The sequence below is a fragment of the Scyliorhinus canicula genome, chromosome 13 (assembly GCF_902713615.1).
Source record: "Scyliorhinus canicula chromosome 13, sScyCan1.1, whole genome shotgun sequence".
NCBI lineage: Eukaryota > Metazoa > Chordata > Chondrichthyes > Carcharhiniformes > Scyliorhinidae > Scyliorhinus > Scyliorhinus canicula.
In genome coordinates this window covers 15,066,133-15,090,979 of record NC_052158.1, presented here as the reverse complement: position 1 = coordinate 15,090,979, position 24,847 = coordinate 15,066,133, and the positions used below count along the sequence as shown (strand labels likewise).

Sequence of the window (24,847 nt, the reverse complement as noted above, 5' to 3'; positions counted from 1 at the left end):
CCCCCTCGGGCCCCTCCCAAGGCGCGCCCTCTCGGGCCCCTCCCAAGGCACGCCCCCTCTGGCCCCTCCCAAGGCACGCCCCTCGGGCCCCTCCCAAAGCGTGCCCCTCGGGCGCCTCCCAAGGCACGCCCCCTCGGGCCCCTCCCAAGGCGTGCCCCTCGGGCCCCTCCCAAGGCGTGCCCCTCGGGCCCCTCCCAAGGCACGCCCCCTCGGGCCCCTCCCAAGGCATACCCCCTCGGGCCCCCCCCAAGGCGACCCCCTCGGGCCCCTCCCAAGGCTCGCCCCCTCGGGCTCCTCCGGCCCCTCCCAAGGCGTGCCCCCTCGGGCCCCTCCCAAGGCATGCCCCCTCGGGCCCCTCCCAAGGCTCGCCCCCTCGGGCTCCTCCCAAGGTGCGCCCCAGACACGTTCATGTGCGCACACAGACATGTGAGCACACCGACATGTGCACACACACATGTATGCACATATGTGCGCACACACGCATGGATGCGGATACAGACACGCACCTGTACACACAGTCATGCATGTACGCACACTGGCACACCGATGTGTGAGCACACAGACACACATGTATGCTCACACGCCATGCATGCACGCACACAGACACGCACCTGTACACACAGTAATGCACGCGCACACACATGCACGCACACAGAGACATGCATACACACACATACAGACACGTGCGCATGCAGACACTTGTGCAGAGGCACAGTTGCACACCCACAGATGTGCACCCACACACACAGACGTGTACGCTCACACACAGACGTGCACAAAAACACACGGGCACACACAGGTACACATGCTCAGACATGCAGAATTCTACCCCAGGTTGGAAGGCCCATGAAGGAATTGCTGCGCTGTCCGAGGTGCTGTACTTTCAGATGTTGAAGCATGACCCACCCCAACCCCCTACCCCACATCTGCCCCCTCCTGTGTGTGGTCTCACCTTTGTTGCGGCCAATGTTTGTCACTCAAATCCAATCATTAAAGTAGGCAATCTGCTCATTTACTTCATCGGATTATACTGGGCTTAAGTTCATGGCCACCTTTCCAATGAAAATTTGGCTACAAATGCAAAGCGATACGCAAGTCGTTGGAAAGTGCTTCAGATGGTCTGAGGTTGGGAAAGCTGCTGTTGAAATGTTTGGAAAAACCAAAGGGGTGGGTGCATTTAACCACATGGTCCCCCTTCCCAATTCTCCCCTCAGGAAGTGCTGGCCTTGGAAAGGGTCCAGAGGAGGTTCACAAGAATGATCCCTGGAATGAAGAGCTTGTCGTATGAGGAATGGTTGAGGACTCTGGATCTGTATTCGTTGGAGTTTAGAAGGATGAGGGGGGAAATCTTATTGAAACTTACAGGATACTGCGAGGCCTGGATAGAGTGGACGTGGAGAGGATGTTTCCACTTGTCGGAAAAGCTAGAAGCAGAGGACACAATCTCAGACTAAAGGGACGATCCTTTAAAACCGAGATGAGGAGGAATTTCTTCAGCCAGAGGGTGGTGAATCTGTGGAACTCGTTGCCGCAGAAGGCTGTGGAGGCCAAATCACTGAGTGTCTTTAAGACAAAGATAGATGGGTTCTCGATCAATAAGGGCATCAGGGGTTATGGGGAGAAGGCAGGAGAATGATGGATGAGAAAAATATCAGCCATGATTGAATGGCGGAGCAGACTTGATGGGCCGAGTGGCCTAATTCAGTTCCTATGTCCTATGGTCTCACCCGCACTGATTGTGTGTGTTTTTTTTAACCATCCCATTACTACTTACAGGGAAAGCTGCAGATAGCGCTGGATACACTGAACAAGCAAGCAGACACCATTTCCAACAGTCAAGTCAACCAACAGGCCAACATAACCGAGCTGAAGGTGAGGCACGAGGCCAATTGACTGACCAGCGCCCGACAGGAGGGGGGAAGGGCGTCACCTGGGTGACAAAATGGGAGGGGGGGGGGGGGGGTTTCGATAAAGTGGAAGCCAACACATCATTGGTGTGGAAGAGGGTGCTTGCCGTACAGTTCCTTTATTTTATTATTTTTTAAATAAATAAGAAGTACCCAATTTTTTTTTACCAATTAAGCGGCAATTTACTGTGGCCGATCGACCTAGTCCGCACACCTTTTTGGGTTGTGGGGTGAGACCCACTCAGAGACGGGGAGAATGTGTAAACTCCACACGGACAGTGACCCAGGCCCGGGATCGAACCCGGGTCCTCGGTGTCATGAGGCAGCTAACTACTGCCGCCCGCCGTAGGGTTCAATGGTTTAATTGTTCTGCGTTTTATAATGTTACGAACATGCGAAAAAAGAAGCAGAAGTTATAAACAATGAGAGAGCTAATCCATCCCCCCCCCCCCACCCCCCGGAACCCTGCGGACAAAGGCCAGTCCGGAGGAGGGAAGCACTTTGGGATTCCAAGGAAGAGTATGGAATCATGGAGGAATTGAGACTCAGAGAGGCTGACAGGATCTTCTGCAGCTCCCCCGCCTGACCAACTGATTTAGTGAGGAATCTACATTTGAGAGTGCGGAGGTTGCAAGGAAGTGGAAGAATGTGACTAATGCGATATTTACAGGAAATTGAGGTTTCCAGTGGCTGTTAGAGAGGGAGGAGCAGATATTGAACCATCCAACAGGGTGAAAATAGAGTGTTTGCCTTGGAGGCGGGCGGGGGGGGGGGGGGGGGGGGGTTAGGTGCTTAAAGTACGCAAAAGCAGGGCGGCACGGTGACGCAGTGGTTAGCACTGCTGCCAAGGACCCGGGTTCGATCCCGGCTCTGGGTCACTGTCCGTGTGGAGTTTGCACATTCTCCCCGTGTCTGCGTGGGTCTAACCCCACACCCCAAATATGAGCAGGGTAGCCAAAAGTTCCTAGTTTGGAGGTCAAATATGGTCTATGTCCAGAGAATTGAAGGTGATTTAGCGGTTTGGATCAGTAATTGGCTAGCTGAAAGAAGACAGAGGGTGGTGGTTGATGGCAAATGTTCATCCTGGAGTTCAGTTACTAGTGGTGTACTGCAAGGATCTGTTTTGGGGCCACTGCTGTTTGTCATTTTTATAAATGACCTGGAAGAGGGTGTAGAAGGATGGGTTAGTAAATTTGCAGATGACACGAAGGCCGGTGGAGTTGTGGATAGTGCTGAAGGATGTTATAGGATACAGAGGGACATAGATAAGCTGCAGAGCTGGGCTGAGAGGTGGCAGATGGAGTTTAATGCGGAAAAGTGTGAGGTGGTTCACTTTGGAAGGAGTAACAGGAATGCAGAGTACTGGGCTAATGGCAAGATTCTTGGTAGTGTAGATGAACAGAGAGATCTCGGCATCCAGGTACATAAATCCCTGAAAGTTGCCACGCAGGTTAATAGGGCTGTTAAGAAGGCATATGGTGTGCTAGCCTTTATAAGCAGGGGGATTGAGTTTCGGAGCCACAAGGTCATGCTGCAGCTGTACATAACTCTGGTGCGGCCACACCTGGAGTACTGCGTGCAGTTCTGGTCACCACATTATAGGAAGGATGTGGAAGCTTTGGAAAGGGTTCAGAGGAGATTTACTAGAATGTTGCCTGGTATGGAGGGAAGGTCTTACGAGGAAAGGCTCAGGGAATTGAGGTTTTTTTCGTTAGAGAGGAGAAGGCTGAGAGGTGACTTAATAGAGACATACAAGATAGTCAGAGGGTTAGATAGGCTGGACAGTGAGAGTCGTTTTCCTCGGATGGTGATGACCAACACGAGGGGACATAGCTTTAAATTGAGGGGTGATAGATATAGGACAGATATCAGAGGCAGTTTCTTTACTCAGAGAGTAGTAGGGGTGTGGAACGCCCTGCCTGCAACAGTAGTAGACTCGCCAACTTTAAGGGCATTTAAGTGGTCACTGGATAGACATATGGATGAAAATGGAATAGTGTAGGTCAGATAGGCTTCAGATGGTTTCACAGGTCGGCGCAACATCGAGGGCCGAAGGGCCCGTACTGCGCTGTAGTGTTCTATGTTCTATGTTCTAGAGGGAATGAGGGGGATCGGTGGGATAAAAGTCAATATTGTCGACCTGGGAGCACCTGGACTTCACCGAGAGTTAAAGAGATGTTGGGAAAGGGGTAAGAAAGCTCTGTTTCCTTGGGACATTGCTGCCCAAATGCTTTGCCGATTCCCTCATCTCTGATCGACAATGTTGTACGTGTTCATCCTTCATAGTCGAAGATGATCATGATGTTCGCCCAGTTAAATTTCAGGTGTGACTCTTTCGTAGATGATTAACCAGCCAAACTTGAGCCTGAAAAGATCTGCTGCATGTTATGGAAGAGAGTGCTTGCCATAGGGTTGAACGATTTCATTGTTCTGTGTTTGATTAAGTTACAAACACGCGAACAAGGAGGAGGCCATTCGGCCCCTCGAGCCTATTCGCCATTTAATAAGATCCCTGATGGTAGCCTCAATTCTGCATAACCTTTCACCTCCTTGTTAATCAAGAATCTATCCACCTCTGCCTTAAAGATATTCGCAGACTCTGCTTCCACTGCCTTTAGGGGAAGGGAGTTCCAGAGACTCGCCTCTGTTTTAAATGGAGGTATTTTTAAACAGTAACCCCTTATTTCTCGATTCTACCGCAAGAGGAAACTCCTGTCCACATCCAACCTGTCGAGATTCCTCAGGATTTTTATATGTTTCAATCAAGTCGCCTCTTACTCTTCTAACTTCCAGCGGATACGAACCCAACATATCCCAACCTTTCCTCATAGACAACCTGCTCATTCCAGGTATTAGTCTGGTGAACCACCTTCTATGAACTGCTTCCATGCATTTAAATGTCAGGCAGGTAATTGATCTATGCTCACTGTGTTTGACTGGTTAGGCCTGGGCGAAGACTCAAGAGCGAAAGTAAAGAGAGTAGTTACAAGAACCTTGAAGCTGAGCTGGGCTTGCGAAGCTCCCGTTTCCTTTTGGCCAACCTGACTCTGTTCTGCTCCTAGAAACAAGCCGACACCTTGCGGAAGAACATTGAGGCCGAATTTTCCAAGCTCCGGCAGTACCTCCGGGACGAGGAGAAGGTGCTGTTGGGGAAGATTAAAAAGAAGGAAGACAGCATCCTGCAGCAGCTGGAAGATAACCTGAAGGTCGTTGCCACCGAAAGGATCCTGATGAACGAACGCATCTTGGATATACAGCAGCGGATGTCCCTGAAGGATGCAGAGATCCTCAAGGTAGGGCCTGCTGGGTGCTTCAGAGCCCTGTTCGCACACGGAGCCAGGGCCGCTGAAGTACAGGGGCAAATTTGTGCCAAACCTGGATGGCACTGACCCCAGATTCGAGTATAATTGGCACTGGGTCGTGGTTGAACCACTCTGCTTTCCATGTCCCCCCCCCAATCCTGTGCCAGGTTATTGTCCCTTAATCAGGAGGCCAGGTGGAGCTCGCAATTATGTTGCATCTGAGACATGGGCGGAAGGGAAGCCCGTGGATCGGAAGCGGCAGCGATATGAGGGCCAGGTCCCCTCAGAGAATCACAGCGTGTCACACGGGTCCAAAGGGAGAGCACATGATAGGGGAGGGTCCGGGCGGTCAGTGTATTCGCCAACATCATAATTCACAGGGTGTAAGATGGGGGGGGGGGGACGCAGAATATTCCAGAAGGATCTCCGGTGATAATTACTTTTTTCCCCCTCAATTTGTTCACGAGTTGGGGGCGTCGCTGGCAAGGACAGCCTTTGTTGCCCATCCCTAATTCCCCTTCGACATGACTGACCGGCTGAGCCATTTCGGAGGGCAATTCAAGAGTCAAACGCATTGCTGTGGGTCTGGAGTCACAGGTAGGCCAGGCCAGGCAAGGACAGCAGACTGCCTCCCCAAAAAGGGGATGTGGACTGAGTGTATCACGGTGAGGGGGAGCTGCAATAATATCACCTCAGCTAGGCCAAACGGTAGCGTAGACCAATTGGGGATTGGGATAGCGCGATCTGAGTGACGGGTATGGACTGAGTGGAGGCGAGGGTGATTTAGACTGGGAGGCCGAGGATATTATAGTGCCAACCTGGAAAGTGGAATGTTGGAATGACTGTTCAGTCGTTCGTTGCCATCTAAACATCAGTTTGGTTTCACAAGATCAAGCCAACCCCATTGGGAAAACCCCCCTGTGTTCATTGACCTATCTTGGCTCCCGGTCAGTACCTTGATCTTCAAATTCCCATCCATGTTTTCAAATCCCTCCCCATCTCTGCAACCCCCTCCACCACTGCAGATTGTGCGTTAAACTAAATAGTGGGGGAGGGGTGTTCAGTTCTATGGAGAATTAGAAAACCTAAGTTTTTTTTAAAATTTAGAGTACCCAATTCATTCCTTCCAATTAAGGGGTAATTTAGCGTGGCCAATCCACCTACCCTGCACATTTTTGGGTTGTGGCGGCGAAACCCACACACACACATGGGGGGAATATGCAAACTCCTCAACGAAAATCGAAGTTAAAGGAGATGGTAGAAGTGCAGGTTAATGACGAGGATTTTAAACTAGTTAAAGGGGCCATGGGCTCAGGAGGGGCTAGTAAAGTTTCCAGATCATGTCATAGAACAGAGAGTATAGAAGGAGGCAAGAATCTAACCTCAGACAGAGCAAAACAAAGGGGACAAATATGAGAAGGGGGGGTCAATGCAGGGCTAAGAATGTTGTACCTAAATGTGCACAGCATACAAGACAAGATAAATCAGCTTGTTGTGCACATTGAAATTGGCCGCTATGAAGTTGTAGGCATCATGGAGACGTGGCTGCAAGGGGATCAGGGCTGGGATCTAAATATCCAAGAATATGTGTTCTATCAAAAGGACAGGCAGATGGGCAGAAGGAGCGGGGTTGCATTGTTAGTAAGAAATGAACTTGAATTGATAGCAAGAAGCGATATAGGATCAGAAGGCATAGAATCTGTGTGGGTAGAGTTGAGGAATCGCAAAGGAAAAAAAACCCTGATGGGATTTATGTACAGGCTCCCTAGCAATAGTCAGGATGTGGGGCAGAAAATAAATCAGGAGATAGAAAAGGCATGGAAAAAAAATGCAATATCGCAATAATCATGGGGGGACTTCAATATGCCGGTGGACTGGGAAAATGAAGTTGGTAGTGGATCCCAAGAAAAGGAATTTGTGGAATGTCTAAGCGATGTTTTTTTGGAGCAGCTTGCGGTAGAGCCCACTAGGGAACAGGCAATTCGGAATTTAGTGATGTGTCATGAGGCAAACTGATTAGGGAACTTAAAGGTGAAGGAACCCTTAGGGAGAAGTGACCATAATATGATAGAATTTACCTTGCAGTTTGAGAGAGAGAGAAGCTGCAATCAGATGTAACGGTATTACAATTAAATAAGGGTAACTACAAAGACATGAGGGAGGAGCTGGCCAGAGTTGATTGGAAAAGGAGCCTAGCAGGGAGGACAGTGGAACAGCAATAGCAGGAGTTTTGGGACGTTATTCGGGAGGCAGAATAGAAATTCATCCCAAGGAGGAGGAAACATGCTAAGGGAGGATGAGGCCTCCATGGCTGACGAGGGAAGTCAAGGACATCATAAAAACATAAGAAAAAGCATACAATGTGGTGGGGATTAGTGGGAAGCCAGAGGATTGGGAAGCCTTTTAAAAGCGAGCAGAGGACAACTAAAAAAACAATAAGGGAGGAGAAGATGAAATATGAGTGTACACTAGCTCGGAAAAAAGAAAATAGCTTTTCAATACAAAAAAGGTAAGCGAGAGGCAAGAATAGACATTGGACCACTGGAAAACGAGGCTGAGGAAGTAGTAATAGGAAACAAAGAAATGATAGAGGAACTGAATAGTTACTTTGCATCAGTCTTCACGGTGGAAGACACCAGTGGGATATCAGAACTTAGGGAGAATCGGGGGGGGGGGGGGGGGGGGGGGGGGGGGGGGGGGGAGGAAGAGGTGAGTGTAGTGGCCATCATCTGGGGGAAATGAAAGGTCTGAAGGTGGATAAATCACCTAGACCGGATGGACTGCACCCCACGGTTCTAAAAGTGGAGACTGGTGGTGATCTTTCAGGAATCGCTGGAGGCAGGAAGGGTCCCAGAGGACTGGAAAGTAGCTAATGTAACACCGCTGTTTAAGAAGGGAGGGAGGCAGAAGACGGGAAATTATAGGTCAGTCAGCCTGACTTCGGTCATTGGTAACATTTTAGAGTCCATTATTAAAGATGAGATTGCGGAGTACTTGGAAGTGTACGCTAAAATAGGACTGAGTCAGCACGGCTTCAACATGTCTGACAAATCTGTTAGAATTCTTTGAGGAGGTAACGAGGAATTAAGACAAAGGCGAACCAGTAGACGTGACCTATTTAGATTTCCAGATTTGACAAGGTGGCGCATAGGAGACTTAAATAAATATGGTGTTAAGGGGAAGATACTGGTATGGATAGAGGATTGCCTGACTGGCAAAGAGTGGGGATAAAGGGGTCTGTTTCAGGATGGCAGACTAGTGGTGACTAGTGGTGTGTCTCAGGCGTCGATGTTGGGGCCACAACTTTTCATAATATACATTAACGATCTGGAAGAAGGAACGGTTGCTAAGTTTGCAGATGATACAAAGATATGCAGAGGGACTGGTAGTATTGAGGAAGCAGGGGGGCTGCAGAAGGATTTGGACAGGCTCGGAGAGTGGGCAAAGAAGTGGCAGATGGAATACAATGTGGAAAAGTGTGAGGTTATGCACTTCGGTCAGAAGAATGGAGGCATAAATTATTTTCAAAAAAGGAAAAGGCTTCGGAAATCAGAAGCACAAAGGGACTTAGGAGTCCTAGTTCAAGATTCTCTTCAGGTTAACATGCAGGTTCAGTTGGCAGTTAGGAAGGCAAATACAATGTTAGCATTCAAGTCGAGAGGGCGAGAATACAAGACCAGGGAGGTACTTCTGAAGCTATATAAGGCTCTGCTCAGACCCTATTTGGAGCATTGTGAGCAGCTTTGGGCCCTGTGTTTAAGGAAGGATGTGCTGGCCTTGGAAAGGGGTCCAGAGGAGGTTGACAAGAATGGTCCCTGGAATGAAGAGATTGTCATACGAGGAGCGGTTGAAGACTCTGGGTCTGTACTCGTTGGAGTTCAGAAGGATGGGGGGGATCTTATTGAAACTTGCAGGATATTGAGAGGCCTGGATAGAGTGGACATGGAGAGGATGTTTTCACCAGTGGGGAAAAAACTATAACCCGAGGGCACAGCCTCAGACTGAAGGGACGATCCTTTAAAACAGAGATGAGGAGGAATTTCTTCAGCCAGAGGGTGGCGAATCTGTGGAACTCTTTGCCTCAGAAGGCTGTGGAGGTCAAATCGCTGAGTGTCTTTCAGGCAGAGATAGAGAGGCTCTTGATTAATAAGAGTATCGGGGATTATGGGGAGAAGGCAGGAGAATGGGGTGAGAAACTATCAGCCATGATTGAAAGGTAGAGCAGACTCGATGGGCCGAATGGCCTAATTCTGCTTCTATGTCCAATGTTCTAATGGCTCTCACACCCCACCGAGACAGGCGCTCATCTAATTCTGGCTTCCTCTGCACCCCTCTCTCCGCCTCTCTACCCTCTCCGCCCCCGTCTCTCTAAAACCTCCCGGAAAACCCACCTTTCTGACAGAACTTTTGTCCATTAACCATAATGTCACCTTCTGTGACTGAGTGGGTACTTTTGCTTTGCAACGCTCCAGTAAATCTCCTCAGGACATTTTATCCAGGGGGAGGTGGTAGTGTAGTGGTACTGTCACCTGGACGAGCAATCCAGAGACCTAGGTTACTGCTGTGGGTTCGAATCCCAGCCTGGTTGATGGCGAAATTTGAATTTTGATAACCATGAAACCATTGTCGATTGTAAAGGCCAATCGGGTTCACCAATGTCCTTTAGGGAAGGAAATCTGCCGTCTTTACCCGGTCTGGCCTCTATATCTGACTCCAGATCCACAGCAATGTGGTTGACTCTTAAATGGCCAAGCAAGTAATTCAGCTTGAGGGCAACAAATTCTGGCCCAAGCAACAACATTCTCATTTATTCTTTAAATAAACAAAAAAAAAAGTTCAATATGGGAATGAGCTGTTGATTATGATTGTATTTTATAATGCCTACTTCTAACTGTGACTCAAGTTGCACTCTAATCTCTGTGTTTTTAATCTCTAGGACATAAAATCGATACTTGACGGGTAAGTAATCTTTCCTCCAGTTCTGTTAGCTAATGCCAAGAATCGTAATGAATTATCGCGAGTTAGTCTGGATATCATTTCAAAACAGATTGCATTCAGTGAACAAGTGTGCATTGTCAGAGGGAATACGTTTGTGACTCCTTGCTCGTAAATACTAATTGCTGGCCTTTGATAGGAATTTAAACAGAGACAGAAAATCTACTGCATCTGAACCCAAACCTCCTAAACCACCTCACCTGCAGCTAGACCCATTTGCACATTAATAATGACAAACGCCATGAGCCGCATCCTTAATTTGCCAGCAAAATCCGGCCCAATTGGATACAAAACTTTGAAAGGTATTTGAACGGGTCATTCATTTTGGCCAGGTACCTGAATGGGGGCTTCTGCGGGTATTTTTTTGAAGGTGAGGATTATGGGATGGTCACGGTCTGGGAACAAATAGCAGTGTAACATTGCCCCAGCGCACCCCTTCCCCAATTGAAAGTCGGGGTGGGCGGCACAGTGGTTAGCACTGCTGCCTCACGGTGCTGAGGACCCGGTTCGATCCCGGCTCTGGGTCACTGTCCGTGTGGAGTTTGCACATTCTCCCCGTGTCTGCGTGGGTTCTCGCTCCCACAACCCAAAGATGTGCAGGCGAGGTGGATTGGCCACGCTAAAATTGCCCCCTAATTGCAAATGAAATAATTGGGTACTCTAAATTTATTTTTAAAAAATGAAGGTCAGGGATGTGTCAATTTAATCTTTTCTCTCTCAAGTTCTGAAATGGTAACTCTCATTGGTGACAGTGGTTATATTTTGTTCAGTGCACGGACGACTTGACGCATGTCACTGTCTGAGCAAGACGTTAAAGCACGACAGCATTACCATGACACACTGGGCAGACGCCACGATCTCCACATGGCAACGACAAATGGCGGAGGGATTGGCCAGTCGATGTCCAATCCCTCTGCCAACCCATCCTTCGAGCGAGGAACCGTCTGCGAGGTGATGCCCAACGTCCTCTGGCTGAACGTGTCTCCCCTCTTTCTGGGGAGAAACCCTTTTAATTTTACACAACAAATGCTGTGGAGACGGATTTAACCCAATCATTGCCTCGCTAGAACGGCCCCATACGGTGAATACCTGGCCTGAGAGTTGGCAGAGTTCTCCAACAGATACAAATGTATGAAATGGGAGCAGAATAGGCTGTTCAGCCCTTCAAGCCTGATCTGCCATTCGATAAGACCATGGCTGGCCTGTGTGTTTTGAATTCTACATCATAATAATCTTTAGTGTCACAAGTAGGCTTACGTTAACACTGCAATGAAGTTACTGTGAAAAGCCCCTAGTCGCCACATTCCGGCGCCTGTTTGGGTACACTGAGGGAGAATTCAGAATGTCCAACTTACCTAACAGCACGTCTTTCGGGACTTGTGGGAGGAAACCGGGGCACCCGGAGAAAACCCACGCAGACACGGGGAGAACGTGCAGACTCCACACAGACAGTAACCCAAGCGGGAATCGAATCTGGGACCCTGGTGCTGTGAAGCAACAGTGCCAACCACTGTGCTACCATGCCACCCATCTACCCCCAATAAACGTTGATTGCCTAACAAGAACCTACCCACCTCCGGCCTTTAAAATATTCAGTGACCCCCCCCCCCTGCCATTCGAGGCAGAGAGTTCCAATTCTGCACAACCCTCTTGGGAGAAAATAAGTTCTCCGTATCTCAGTCCGAAACGGGCGACCTTTAATTTTAACCCAGGGCCCCCGAGTTTTGGACTCGCCCACAAGAGGAAAGATCCTTTCCACATCCACCTTGTTGAGACTGTTCAGGATCATATAGACTTCAATCATGTCACGCCCTCATTCTTCTAAACACAGTGGAAACTGGCCCAGTCTGTCCAAGCTTCTTCATAAGACAACCCGCTCATCCCAGGTGTCAACCTCCTCTGAACCAGCTCCAACGCGCTTCCATCCTTCCTTGAATAAGGAGACCAAAACCTCACACAGTGTTCGAGAGGTGGTCTTGCCCTTTTATGGAGGGGGCTGTGCAGACATCATGCTGAATCCTGAGCTCACCCAAGAATTACGTTGGGAGGGACAACATTTTAATCTCGGCCGCTGGGGATCGGCGGAGATCTCCAAGGGGATTGGCTGCAATGCTTGCTTTTTGCTGGGCACTAATTTCAATCGAGGTGGCAGGGGCTAGAACCAGGGCCTCCCCCAATCCCAACATGTTCCTGTCGCGCGAGTGTATTTAAAATTCCACGCCCCCCCCCATCTCTCTCCAAACCTCAGAATTAGCTTTGGGGGAAGGATTTTTTAAAAAAAGCACAGATGTCCAAGCCTGGAAGGGAGGTGGTTAAAGAACGTTTCACCAAATGGTGAGGTTAGGCTCACCCAGACCACTGCTGAGGTGATGCCTCTGGAAGCAAGGCCAAAGGATGTCAATTTAAGTTGGCCTGAAGCAAAATTCCAAGTGCCTAGGAGAAAAGTTTCTGTACTCAAAGGGTAAGAAATGTTTTTATTAAAAAAAAATAACCTGGCAAAAAAAAAATATTAGCAATGTTCACAATGCCTCCAGATGGTATCTTTGGAACGTTCAAAGACCGGGGTCAGTTTCTACGGGGCTAAACCCAGGACTCTGTGGACTAGGAGAAATGGCTTTGACTCACCAGCCGGGAGGGCGTGCTGGAACCCTTTGCTGGCGTGTTGAGCCCGACTCTGGGCACTTTAGGAAAGATCTGCAGGCCTCGGAGATGGTGTTGAGGCGATTCATTTGGATGGCACCGGGGGATGAGGGTCTTCAGTTAGGCGGAGGGACGGGAGAAGCTGAGGTTGCACTCCTGAAGAGGAGAGGCGACTTGACAGAGGTGTTCAAAACCATGAGTGGCGTCCGCAGAGTGCGTAAGAACGTATGAAACAGGAGGAGCAGACCACTGTACCAATTGAATCTACTCCGCCAATCCATAAGGTCGTGACCGATCCGATTGTGGCGTCAACTCCACTTTTATTCCTGTATCCCATAACCTTTCAGTTCCCTTGTTGGTCAAAAATCCATCCAGCCTAGAATAAATCCAAAATCTTTGCCAGCGGCACAGTGGTTAGCACTATTTCCGCTCCGCGTCAGGGACCCGGGGTCAATTCCGACCTTGGGTGACTGACGGTATGGTGTTTGCATGTTCTCCCCTGTGCCTGCGTGAGTTTCCTCCGTGTCCTCCGGTGTCCTCCAAATATGTGCAGATTAGATGGATTGGCCATGTTAAAATTGCTCCTTAGTGTCCAAAGATTAGGTGGGGTTACGGGGAGAGGGCAGGGGAGTGGACTTGGGTAGGGGGCTCTTTCAGAGGGTCAGTGCAGACCGGATGGGCCAAATGGCCTCCTGCACTGTAGGGATTCTATGATTCAATGACCCAGTCTCCACTGCTCCCTGGAGAAGAGAATTCCAAAGAATGATGACCTCGCCTCTGTCTTAAATGAAGATCCCTTAAACTGTGATTTACTGATCTTTCAGTTTTATTAGAACTGGGGGCTCGCTGGGACATAGGGCTGAGTCGGAGGAGAGATGTCAGGCTGAACAACTCAATAAACTCTCTCGTTAAAGAGAAGCTTTGTGTCTTGCTTTCAGCTTCCCCAACCAGCTTAGATTCTACTGACGAGCGGGAGTGAATTAAATAACTCGACCAAGATTTGACACAGGCACATTGAATGGAATGACCTCCGATGCTATAATCATCATGATCCCATGACCTGTTTTAGCTGCGGCAAATTTGTGCCTGATTTAATTGTGCAAAATACAATTGGTCCCCTGGCTTCAAAGAAGGAAGTAGTTCGGAGAATACCAGGAATGGGGGGGGGGGGGGGGGGGTTGTCCTATGAGGAAAGATTGGACAGGCTGGGCTTGTATCTGCTGGAGTTTAGAAGAGTAGAGGTGACCTGATTGAATCATATGAGATCCTGAGGGTGGATGTGGAGAGGATGTTTCCTCTTGTGGGCGAATCGAGAACTAAGAATCGCTGACTAAAAATAAGGGGGGGGGGGGCACCTATTTAAGACCAAAATGCAGAGAATTCCTTTCTTTCAGACGGCCATGTTCCTTTGGCACTCTCTTCCTCAAAAGGCCACCGAAGCAGAATCTGTGAACATAGAACATACAGTGCAGAAGGAGGCCATTCGGCCCATCGAGTCTGCACCGACCCACTTAAGCCCTCACTCCCACCTTCTCCCCATAAGCCAATAACCCTTCCTAACCTTTTTGGTCACTAAGGGCAATTTAGCATGGCCAATCCACCTAACCTGCACGTCTTTGGACTGTGGGAGGAAACCGGAGCACCCGGCGGGGAAACCCACGCAGACACGGTGAGAACGTGCAGACTCCGCACAGACAGTGACCCAGCGGGGAATCGAAACTGGGACCCTGGCGCTGTGAAGCCACAGTGCTAACCACTTGTGATTCTGTGCTGCCCGCTAATATTTTTAAGGAAGAGCGAGATGGATTTTTGATACGCCATGGGGTGAGAGGTTGACGGGGGAGTGTGGAGTTGAGGATAAAATCCGATCTTATTGAATGGCGGAGCACACCTGGGTTGCCTATCCTTCCTCTTGATCGTACCTTTATATTTACCCAGAACATGAATTTGAACATTTAATATTCCATTGGTCCCTTCAATTTAAAATTCACCCAGTGCGTTGCCTGGCCAAGCAGGCTTAAATTCACACCAATGCCACATTTAAATTAGAACGGAATATCTCACTGTTTATTCATATATTTCAGAAATGCATATATTCATTTATTATATAGAAGGGAATATTCAGTTAGATTTAATAACATTGCACAAATGTTAATATTTTACGCAGAGTGGAGCCATCCCAGATCAAAACCACAGAAACCAATTTTAATCTGAGCCTATACGAGCCCATTGGACCTCTGCAGTACATCGTGTGGAAGCGGATGCTAAAGGTTATCACCCCAGGTAAGGAGAACCTCAATGGGAAATGATCCAACTGTCATTCCCAGATCTCCTAGGTTTGCTCATCAGTGGAGGGATGTCATCTCGAAATTCAGCATGTTTGCACGGACCTCCAAGAGAGAGTGCAGGGGAGAATTTTCTGGAACGGTACCTGGGGAATCGGAGTTTTTAAGCTCGGCGGAAAGAATGGGGAAGGTGGCGTTGTTCACTTTGGAGCAGGGAGGGCTGAGGGGAGATTTGGTAGACGCGTTCAAAATCCTGAAGAGTTCTCGCCATTTGGCCAACCGTGTCTGCGCCAATCCCGAACTTAAGTAGAAATTGGGCGCGATTCAACAGAAACATTTTCAAGTTTATTTGTGGTGGGTTTTTCCAAGGATGTTCCCAATGGCCATGCCGGCGAGTTCCCCGCCGCTATCCAATGACATTTAGTTTCTCACCGGTTTAGCCCGCACTTGGGGTGCGGTTCTCTGGCCGCGTTGCGCTCGAGAGAGAGAGAGAGCACGACGCGGTTGGAGAATCCCGGGAGCGGCCTCCAGCAGGCTTCTCGTCGGCCTCCATGCCTCGCGGGACTTGGGTGAGTCCCTCAGAGTCGGAATTCTGCCAAAAATGGGCGTGACCAATCAGCGCTCGCTGAAGCAGGTCTTAAACCTACTTAAGACGGACTTGCTCTGGATACACCGGCCTCCCTCGATTCTCCGGCCTCCGCAGGGAGGCTGCAGCCAGGCGGCTCTCAGCGCTGGTACACACAAACATGGACCAGGCAGAATGGCACCGGGGTGGGGGGGGCATCTCCCGGACCATCGGAGACCCCTGTGTGGTTAGGGTAAGCGCAGGGTGGCTCCCTGGCCCTCCCCCTGGAATGTGGCACCTTGCCACTGCCACCCTGCCACTGTCAAGCTGGCTGGAGCACTGCCTGGGTGCCAGTGCAAAGGTGCCTGGGGGCCAGGGTGGCTCTGCCAAGGGTTAGGGTCCAAGGTGAACTTTGCCCATGAAAGGAGGGTGGAGGGAGTGTTTGAAGGGTGTGGGTGTGCAGGGCAGGTAAGAAGGGGCATCTGGGAGGTTGGGGGGGGGGGTGACGGATGTGGGTCCTGGAAGGGTGGGGTGCTGTAAGGGGGCTTAGAGGTCCCTGAAGAGGGGGCCAGGGACCCTACAGTGGTGTGTTCTCACTTGGAGGGATGTAGGGTAGTGCCCATGTGTGTGGGGGATGACATTCCCCATGGGTGAGGGGTGTGGGGTACCCACAAGCTCACTTAGAGATCGGGGCATCCTTTCAAAATGGTGGCCTGAACTCTTGAGTTCAGCTCCCCTGTGCTAAAAAAAGTGGGCCAAACTGGTGCGAAACTCCCAAGGGCCCCAAAAAATGACTAAGTGTCATGAATAGCGGTGTGGAACACGCTGGCAGAGCCGGTGGGAAACTCCCTGGAAAAACCTGCAGCAAATGAACGTAGGAATTTTTCTGGAGAATTGCGCTCTTAAAATTATTTTCAGCACTGGAGAGCTGAACTCCGAGATCGGGCCACCATTTTGAAAGGGCCCCCCATACCCCACACCCATGGGAAAAGTCACCACACGCCTTCACCACACGCACTTACATGGGCACTACGCTACACCCCTCAAGTGAGGACACCCATGGGGTCCTGCTGGCACCCCTCTTCAGGCCCTCCCAAGCCCGCTTTCAGGACCCCCACCCATCAATCCCCCCCCCAACATCCCAGAGGCCCTTGCGTATCTTTCCTGCACACCCCCACCTTTCAAACCCCTTTCCACTCTCCTTTCATGGGCATGACCCCCCCTAGGACCCTGACCCTTGGCAGTGCCACCTGGGTACCCAGGCAGTGCTGCAGCCACCAGTGCCAGGGTGACGGTGCCAAGGTGCCAGCTGGGCAGTGGCAAGGTTCCCATACGCCAGGGGGCCACCCAGCACTATCCCTGACCACCCAGAAGTCTCTGATAGCCCAAGAGACTCTCTTCCCCCCCCCCCCCCCCCCCCCCCACCTCCACCAGGTGCCCTTCCACCTGGTCCACGTTCTTGTGGACCATTACTGATCGGCGCCCGCCTGCAGCCTCCCTGGGGAGACCAGTGAACCAAGGGAGGCTGGTAGATCCCGGGTAGGTAGGCCGTAGTAGGTTTAAGGCCAACATTGGCGAGCGCCGTTTGGTCCTGCCCCCTTGGGCAGAGTTCCGATGGCTCGCGAGACTTGGGTGCATCCCGCGAGGCATTCTCCAGCCGCGTTGTGCCCTCGTTTGAGCGCAGCCAGGCCAGAGAACCGTGCCTATTGTTTCCAGTGGCAAGGAGGGTGCCCGTAAGGTAATAGACAAACGAGGGGGTGGGGGATTTAAAAAAAATAAATATAACAAGATGTTGAAATGTGGAATGGGATTGAGATGGCTGCTGAAAGCAATATTTGGTAGCAACTTTCAAAAGGGAATTAGATAAAGTTCCTGTGGGGGAGGCAAGGCAAGTGAGACTCATTAGAGAACTCTTTCAAAGAGGCAGCATGGGCCCAAGTGGGCTGAATGGCCTCATTCGGTTCCGCAAGACTCTGTGAGATTATTTAATGCTTTAATAAACGGTCACGGGTTTCCCTCTTGCTTGCCAACATTCCTCTGCTGTTCCAATCTATTCCAAGGGACTTTCGATGCTGTTGGCCAGCCTACATTATCACCAGGCTAATGTTTACTGGGAATCAGCACAAAACGCAACCAACTGTCCAATTGTTTCACTGGGTTCTCTGAAGGAAGCCTCAATGCATAGGATTGAGTACAAAATATCCATATTGTGTTCAGTGAGAGTACATGGAGAATTAAATCAGCTTGTTGTACTTCCCGAACTCTGTGTTTCCTTCATTCAGTGTCACAGTGTATGGAGACGTACAGATATAAAGGGGAGAACTGTTCAGGCCGGACGTGGCCAGTGATTTTCTCTCTGGTGGTTTTCGAAAAGACACCACGTTCCCTGCTATTCCTTCTCTTTCTTAGAGTCGCGATGAGTCTTTATAAATCTGACAAAAGGGCCGGGATTCTCCCCTACCCGGCGGGGCAATGGGCGTGTCGGAGTGGCGTGAACCACTCCGGCATCGGGCCGCCCCAAACGTGCGGAATTCTCCGCAGCTTTAGGGGCCAAGCCCTCACATTGAGGGGCTAGGCGCGCGCCGGAGTGGTTCCCACTCCACCGGCTGGCGTGAACGGCCTTTGGCGCCACGCCAGCCGGGGCCGAAAGGACTTCGCCGGCCGGCGTAGGTCCGCGAATGCGCCGGAGCGTCAGCGGCTGCTGATGTCATACCGGCGCATGCGCGGGGGAGGGGGTCTCTTCCTCCTCCGCCATGGTGAAGACTGTGGCGAAGGCGGAAGAAAAAGAGTGCCCCCACGGCACCGGCCCACCCGCCGATCGGAGGGCCCCGATCGCGGGCCAGGCCCCCGTAGGGGCACCCCCCAGAGTCAGATCGCCCCGTGCCCCGCCCCCCAGGACCCCGGAGCCCGCCCGTGCTGCCAATCCCGCCGGTCAGGTAGGTGGTTTAATCCACGCCGGCGGGAGAGGCCTGTCAGCGGCGGGACTTCGGCCCATCGCGGGCCTGAGAATCGCCGCGGGGAGCCTGCCGACCGGCGTAGCGCATTTCCCTTCCCGTCAAATCTCGGGGGGGTGGAGAATTCTGGACACGGCGGGGGCGGGATTGACGCCGGCCCTGGGCGATTCTCCGACCCCCCCGGGGGCGCCAGATTTTCCCAGCCCAGGTCTTATTTCCCTCTCCTGACTTTGGATGTGGAAGAGAGGCAAGGGCGATTGACCCTGGTCGACCCCCCCGAGGCATAATGGGTGGCCTACACCCACGCCCGTTTTGCATCCTGCCCGGGTGTTTTTCTCCATCGGGAAGCCAATGCAATGTTCAGCAACAAGCTGCAGTGTCGGTAATAATGTAAGGCAACCTCCCGTCTTTACAACATTCAATGTTCAGCAACAGGCTGCAGTGTCGGTAATAATGTAAGGCAACCTCCCGTCTTTACAACATTCAATGTTCAGCAACAGGCTGCAGTGTCGGTAATAATGTAAGGCAACCTCCCGTCTTTACAACATTCGAGTGACCACTTAAGACTCGTATTAATTGACACCTTTTTTTTTCAACTTTGCGACGTTGACCGGGCCAAGCCCGTGAACAGGTTCATATGTGAGCATTGACATTCTGCGCCACCCATCCCCCTGACCCAAGATGCTCAGTTGCAGTTCCAGCACAGTTTTACTTGCCGAATCTTTGTGTTTCCAAACTTTTTCTTCAAATTAATACTGCTGTATTACTTTTTTCAAAAATAATTGATTGATTGAATTCAAAATTCTGGGTTATTTTGATGAAATTAGGGTTTCAGGCCTTGGTATCAAATGCCAATTTTTAACATTGTTCTTTTGGGAAAATCGTTTCCGGCCTATGATGTTTCTTACAACTCAGCTTGTCAGTGGGTTCAAATCCCCCTCTGGCAGCTGGTCCCATTTAAATAAACCGAATCTCGGTAATGGTGGCCATGACAGCCATTTTACCGGTAATTGTAAAAGAAACCCTTCACCTGGTTCACTAATGTCCTTCAGGGAAGGAAATCTGGCATCCGTCCAGCCTCCTGACCCCAGTCTGGCCTACCTATGGCTCCAAACCACAGCGATGTGGTTTACTCTTAAACTGCTTCCCCCCCCCCCCCCCAAAATGATCCAGTAATTCGGTTCATGGGGCAATTAGGGATGGGCAACAAATGCCAGGCTGGAAAACCATGCCCGCATCCTAGTAAAGAAATAAAGGTGAAAGCAAAATGCTGGTATTTGGGATAAGGCCGGGCGAACGTGGCTCCTCTTCAGAACCGCGGGCAGGTAGAAATACAAGGTGAGACTTGACCTTCTCCCCTTCAGTTCCAGCCCTTCTCAGCCTGGACCCGCAGACTGCACACCCCCGCCTCCTACTGACAGACGACGACACCCAGGTGAAGCGAGGCGAGTGGAAAAAGGTCCCCGAGTTCCCCGAGCGCTTCAATTTCCTGCTCAGCGTCCTGGCCGTGCAGGGATTCGACACGGGGCGCCACTACTGGGAGGTAGACGTGGGCAACAACGCGGCCTGGGATGTGGGCGCCGCCAAGGCGTCGGTGGCCAGGAAGGCGATCCCGGAGAACGGAATCTGGGCGATAGGTCTGTGGGACAAGGAATACACGGTGTTCAGCAACCCGCGCATTACCCTGAAACTGGACAGCATGGTGCTCAGGAAGTTGGGAGTGTACTTGGACTGTGAGGAAGGGCAGGTGTCGTTTTACAACGCCGTCACAATGGCGCACATCTACACCTTCACCGAGAAGTTTACCGAGGCAATCTACCCTTACTTCAGCACAGAGAGCAGAACAGATCCGCTGAAGCTGGTCACACTCCAACTGTGAGCCGCCTGTCGATTCTCAGGAATCCATGAGGGCAGATAGTTGCCATTCCTGCTTTTCACGCGGGGCCGGCTCATTTTATTAAAAGAGAGGATATAGAAAAGGTGCCGTTGTGCTTTCGCCTGTCTTTATGTACCGGAATGGTCAATCCCATTCTTTAACAATGAGATTTACAATTTCTTTTCTACTTAAAAAGCGGAGAGCGAATCTCCCGCAGCGCTCGCCAATTTACTTTGAATCCAATTACAGGCGAACCGCAGATGTGCGAACTCGCTTTGTTCCTTGGGGGCTGGGTTGTAGATGTAATGTGATTGGAAGTCCTGACGCTCCCCTGCAACCAAATGGCACCTAAAGAAGAGGTGACCTTCGCTGCACCACCAGTAATACTGTCCCTAACATGCAGAAGGAGGCCATTCGGCCCATCGAGTCTGCACCGACCATCTGAAAGAGCACCCTACCTGGGCCCACTCCCCCGCCTATCCCCATAACCGCACCTAAATTGCAAACCCCTGGAAACTAAGGACAATTTAGCATGGCCAGTCCACCAAACCTGCACATTTTTGGACTGTCGGAGGTAACCCACGCAGACACGGTGAGAATGTGTAAACCACACAGTCACCCAAGGCCAGAATCGAACCTGGGTCGCTGGTGCTGTGAGACAACAGCGCTAACCTCCGTGCCACCCCATAATAATCAGTGGATCATGATTTCTCCCTAATGCTGGCGGTGGGGTGGGAGAGTCAACAGAGAAGTGTTGCAACTCTGTTCGAGCGAGGTTAAAACGTTTGCTTTTGGCAGGAAAGGCTTGACCAGACTGCATGTGTGTGTTTCCAACCCCCGCCCCTCCCAACTCAAATTCAGCTGCTTGCTATTGATGTCTGTTTGGTTGCCACAGTGGATGATATCATTTACCCTTTTCTTTTCAAGCAGGGGAGTTTAAAAGCAGTTTAAAGTGCCACACTGGGCCAGAGCTGACCCTGCAGCGATGGGCATTGTCAGGCACAAAAGAAAAAAAGAGGTTCTAATGAGAGACCTGCCATAGGTCCAGCGAAGGAGAACCCTCTGGTCATACATCAACCTTTTAACATGGTGTGCACGATACAGAAGCAAAGACCAGGCAAACTTTTAATTAATGGTTACACTCGGTAGAGTAGCAACTATAGCCAGCGGGAGACTATTAATAAAAAAATATATTAATAAGTAAGAAAGGGATTTGTTAGCTTAAGGGGAGGGGGGGGGGGGGAATAAAGAGCTGATTTGAGAGATGGAAACTAAAGGTTATTGTTCAGAGATTTGTCAATTCCAGTTTTCTTTAAGAGGGAGTTGTATTGTAACTTTTATCTCATTGTGGAATGCAGATTTCTGTGGGTTGTGCTGAGGGGGAAGGGGGGGAGTAAGAGACATCTCAAGCAATTGGCATCTCAAGCAATTGGCTGGTTCAGAATGAGTATTTGGATTTGTAACAGTCTTTATACTGAGAACTATTAACATGTTTGAATGTCCAACCAGGCCATCGCGCTATGTTTGTCGTTTGTTGTTGTCCCTTGTAAGTGTGTTTTCAATACGGTCACACGTACTGTTTGATTAATAAACGAGTTTCAATGTTTGAGAATCTTATGGGTTTGAGGAGTGAGTTATTAATAGGAAAGCCTCCTCGAATAGTTGGTGTCAGCAAAATCGCAGACAGGCATTGAGGCCTGTTTACAAAAGATGCCTACCCCCCTCACCCCGTCAAGTTAATGCTTGCTATCGGAATACAGTTCACATGTGATGCACAATTAGCAACTGGGACCTCGGCCTGGGCATTTGTGGCAGCGCATCAGCGAATGCTGTCTTGGATTTGTTTTATTGTCACGTGCACCGAGGCGCAGTGAAATCTATTGTGCTGTGTATAGTCCAGACAAATCATTCCATACATTAAAAAAATGTAGGACATACATAAATACATAGACACAGGCACCAGGTGAGGCATATGGAGTGCAGTACTGCTTCGTAGAGCAGATGTGTGAAGACATCAGTTCAGTCTACAAGAGGGTCTTTCAAGAGTCTGGTAACAGTGGGGAAGAAGCTGTTTTTGAACCTGTTGGTGCGTAATCTCAGACTTTTGTATCTCCTGCCCGATGGAAGAAGTTGGAAGAGAGAATAACCCTGGGTAGGAGGGGTCTTTGATTGTGCTGCCCGCTTTCCCCAGGCAGCGGGAGGTGCAGACAGAGTCAGTGGATGGGAGGTGGGTTCGCGAAATAGACTGGGCTGTGTTCACGACTGTCACTTGCGGTCCTGGGTCGAGCAGTTGCCATACTAGGCTGTGATGCAGCCAGATAGGATGCTTTCTATGGTTCATCTGTAAAAATTAATAAGGCTCAATTTGGACATGCCAAATTTCCTTTGTTTCCTGAGGAAGTATAGGCGCTGTTGTGCTTTTTTGGTCATCGCGTTGACATGGGTGGACCAGGACACATTGTTGGTGATGTGCACACTGAGGAATTTGAAGCTACCAACCATCTCCACCTCGGCCCCGTTGATGCTGACAGGGGTGTGCACGATACTTTGCTTCCTGAAGTCGATGACCAGCTCTTTAGTTTTGCTGCCATTGAGGGAGAGATTGTTGTTGTTACACTATGCCACTAGGATCTCGATCTCCCTCCTATATTCTGACTCGTTGCTCGAGATCCGACCCACTATAGTCGTGTCATCAGCAAACTTGTAGATGGAGTTGGAGCCAACTTTTGCCACACAGTCGTGTATGTACTGTTAATGGGCTAGGGTTTAGAGAACCCCAAAGTGTATCATGGCATTCACCTGATCCACAACTTTTAATAGATTGTGGTATGGGGAACGCACGGCCCAATCTAAAGGTGTGGTACAGCAGAAATGGAAAAGTATTTTTTTAAAGCAAAACAATATTTATTCTATGAACTCAAGTTAACCTTTTTAAAACATACAGTGAACATCAGTGAACAGCAATCATCAATTCAAATACAACCTCCCAAAGAAGGCTTAAGCTGTCCTTTTAGCACCCAGAAGACTTAATAAAAACCTTTATACAGAGGCACATCAGGTTAAAGTCACTACTGAGAGCAGTTATTAATTAAAAATTACCAAAGGATCGATTTACAGTTTTTACATTACAGAAAGAGAGAGACTAATACCCCTTCTGGCAGCGAGTGCAGCTATCCAGCTCTCAAACAAAACTAAAACACACCCTGCAGCAAACAGCCTAAAATGAAAATAAAAAGCCGACAGACAGCACAGCTCGACCCACACTCTGACATCACTGGTAAACACCCATTTCTTAAAGGTACATTTCTTAAACACCCATTTCTTAAAGGTACTCTCACATGACACCTCCCCCCCTAAGGAAAAAAAATAAACCATCAACTTCAAGATGGTTTCATTTTTCACCTTTTCACTATCCTTTAAGAAATGCACACCGTAAATATACTTTTTCATTTCAAAAAAACAAAACACGTGATCAGGTATAATAATATAGTCCATTTTTTTTCTTCTTCCTCCAACTGAAATCCTTCTTGATTGATAGTCTCTTTGAACAAGAAGGTCTCTGCACGATCCATCCATTTCTCTACGCCTCGGCATTCTCGTTAAAGTCAGATACTATAGTTCAATCTGATCACAGAGTCACTTGTAATTCTCCAACACAGGAGCATTGGTTATCACAGGTTTCAGGCAGTCAAATGCCTGTTCAAACTCCGCTGTCCATTGAAATTTTAGACGTTTTTTCAGCAAGTCCATCAGTGGAGCAATCATTCTACAAAACTTTTGCACAAAGTTTCGATCAAATCCACTCATGCCAAGAAACCGCATTATTTCCCTTTGTCTTGAGGGTATTGAAAATTCCTCAATAACTGGTGGTTTCACATCCCGTGTGACCATTCGACCCTGTCCAATTGTATGGCCAAGGAAAGTGACTTGGGCTTTTCCAAATTCACTTTTGGCTAGGTTTATCACCAAACCCACCCCCTTAAGTCGATCGAATAACTCAATCAGGTGTTTTAAATGTTCTTTCCATGTCTGGCTGAAAATTACCAGATCGTCGATGTATACCGCACAATTGGGTAATCCTGAAACTACTTTGTTACTTAACCGTTGAAATGTGGCTGGGGCGTTTTTCATGCCAAATGACATAACTTTGAATTGGTATATACCATCTGGAGTCACAAAAGCTGAAATCTCCTTCCCCCTTTCAGATAAAGGTACCGGCCAGTAACCTTTAAGTAAATCCAGTTTGGAAATAAAAGCTGATTGTCCCACTTTCTCAATGCAATCCTCCAAACATGGGATAGAATAAGAGTCTGTTCTTGTAAC

At 49.5% G+C, this 24,847-nt stretch overlaps 1 protein-coding gene across 1 annotated transcript; it reads left to right on the top strand.

Annotated features, from left to right (window-relative positions):
- Positions 1–1,044: 1,044 nt before the first annotated feature.
- Positions 1,045–21,742, top strand: LOC119976492 (nuclear factor 7, ovary-like). The gene is made up of 6 exons (XM_038817035.1): positions 1,045–1,167; positions 1,777–1,872; positions 4,970–5,200; positions 10,146–10,168; positions 15,012–15,127; positions 20,013–21,742. The coding sequence occupies exons 1-6, from the start codon at positions 1,045–1,047 to the stop codon at positions 20,525–20,527; spliced, it is 1,104 nt and encodes a 367-aa protein (XP_038672963.1). The 3' UTR covers positions 20,528–21,742.
- The last annotated feature ends 3,105 nt before the right edge of the window (positions 21,743–24,847 follow it).

Excerpts from the sequence above, each read along its gene's own strand:
- LOC119976492 (XM_038817035.1), top strand. The coding sequence starts at position 1,045 with ATGGCCACCTTTCCAATGAAAATTTGGCTACAAATGCAAAGCGATACG. Across the intron at positions 1,873-4,969 it reads CCAACATAACCGAGCTGAAG|AAACAAGCCGACACCTTGCG; the intron begins GTGAGGCACGAG and ends TTCTGCTCCTAG. Across the intron at positions 5,201-10,145 it reads AGGATGCAGAGATCCTCAAG|GACATAAAATCGATACTTGA; the intron begins GTAGGGCCTGCT and ends TTTAATCTCTAG.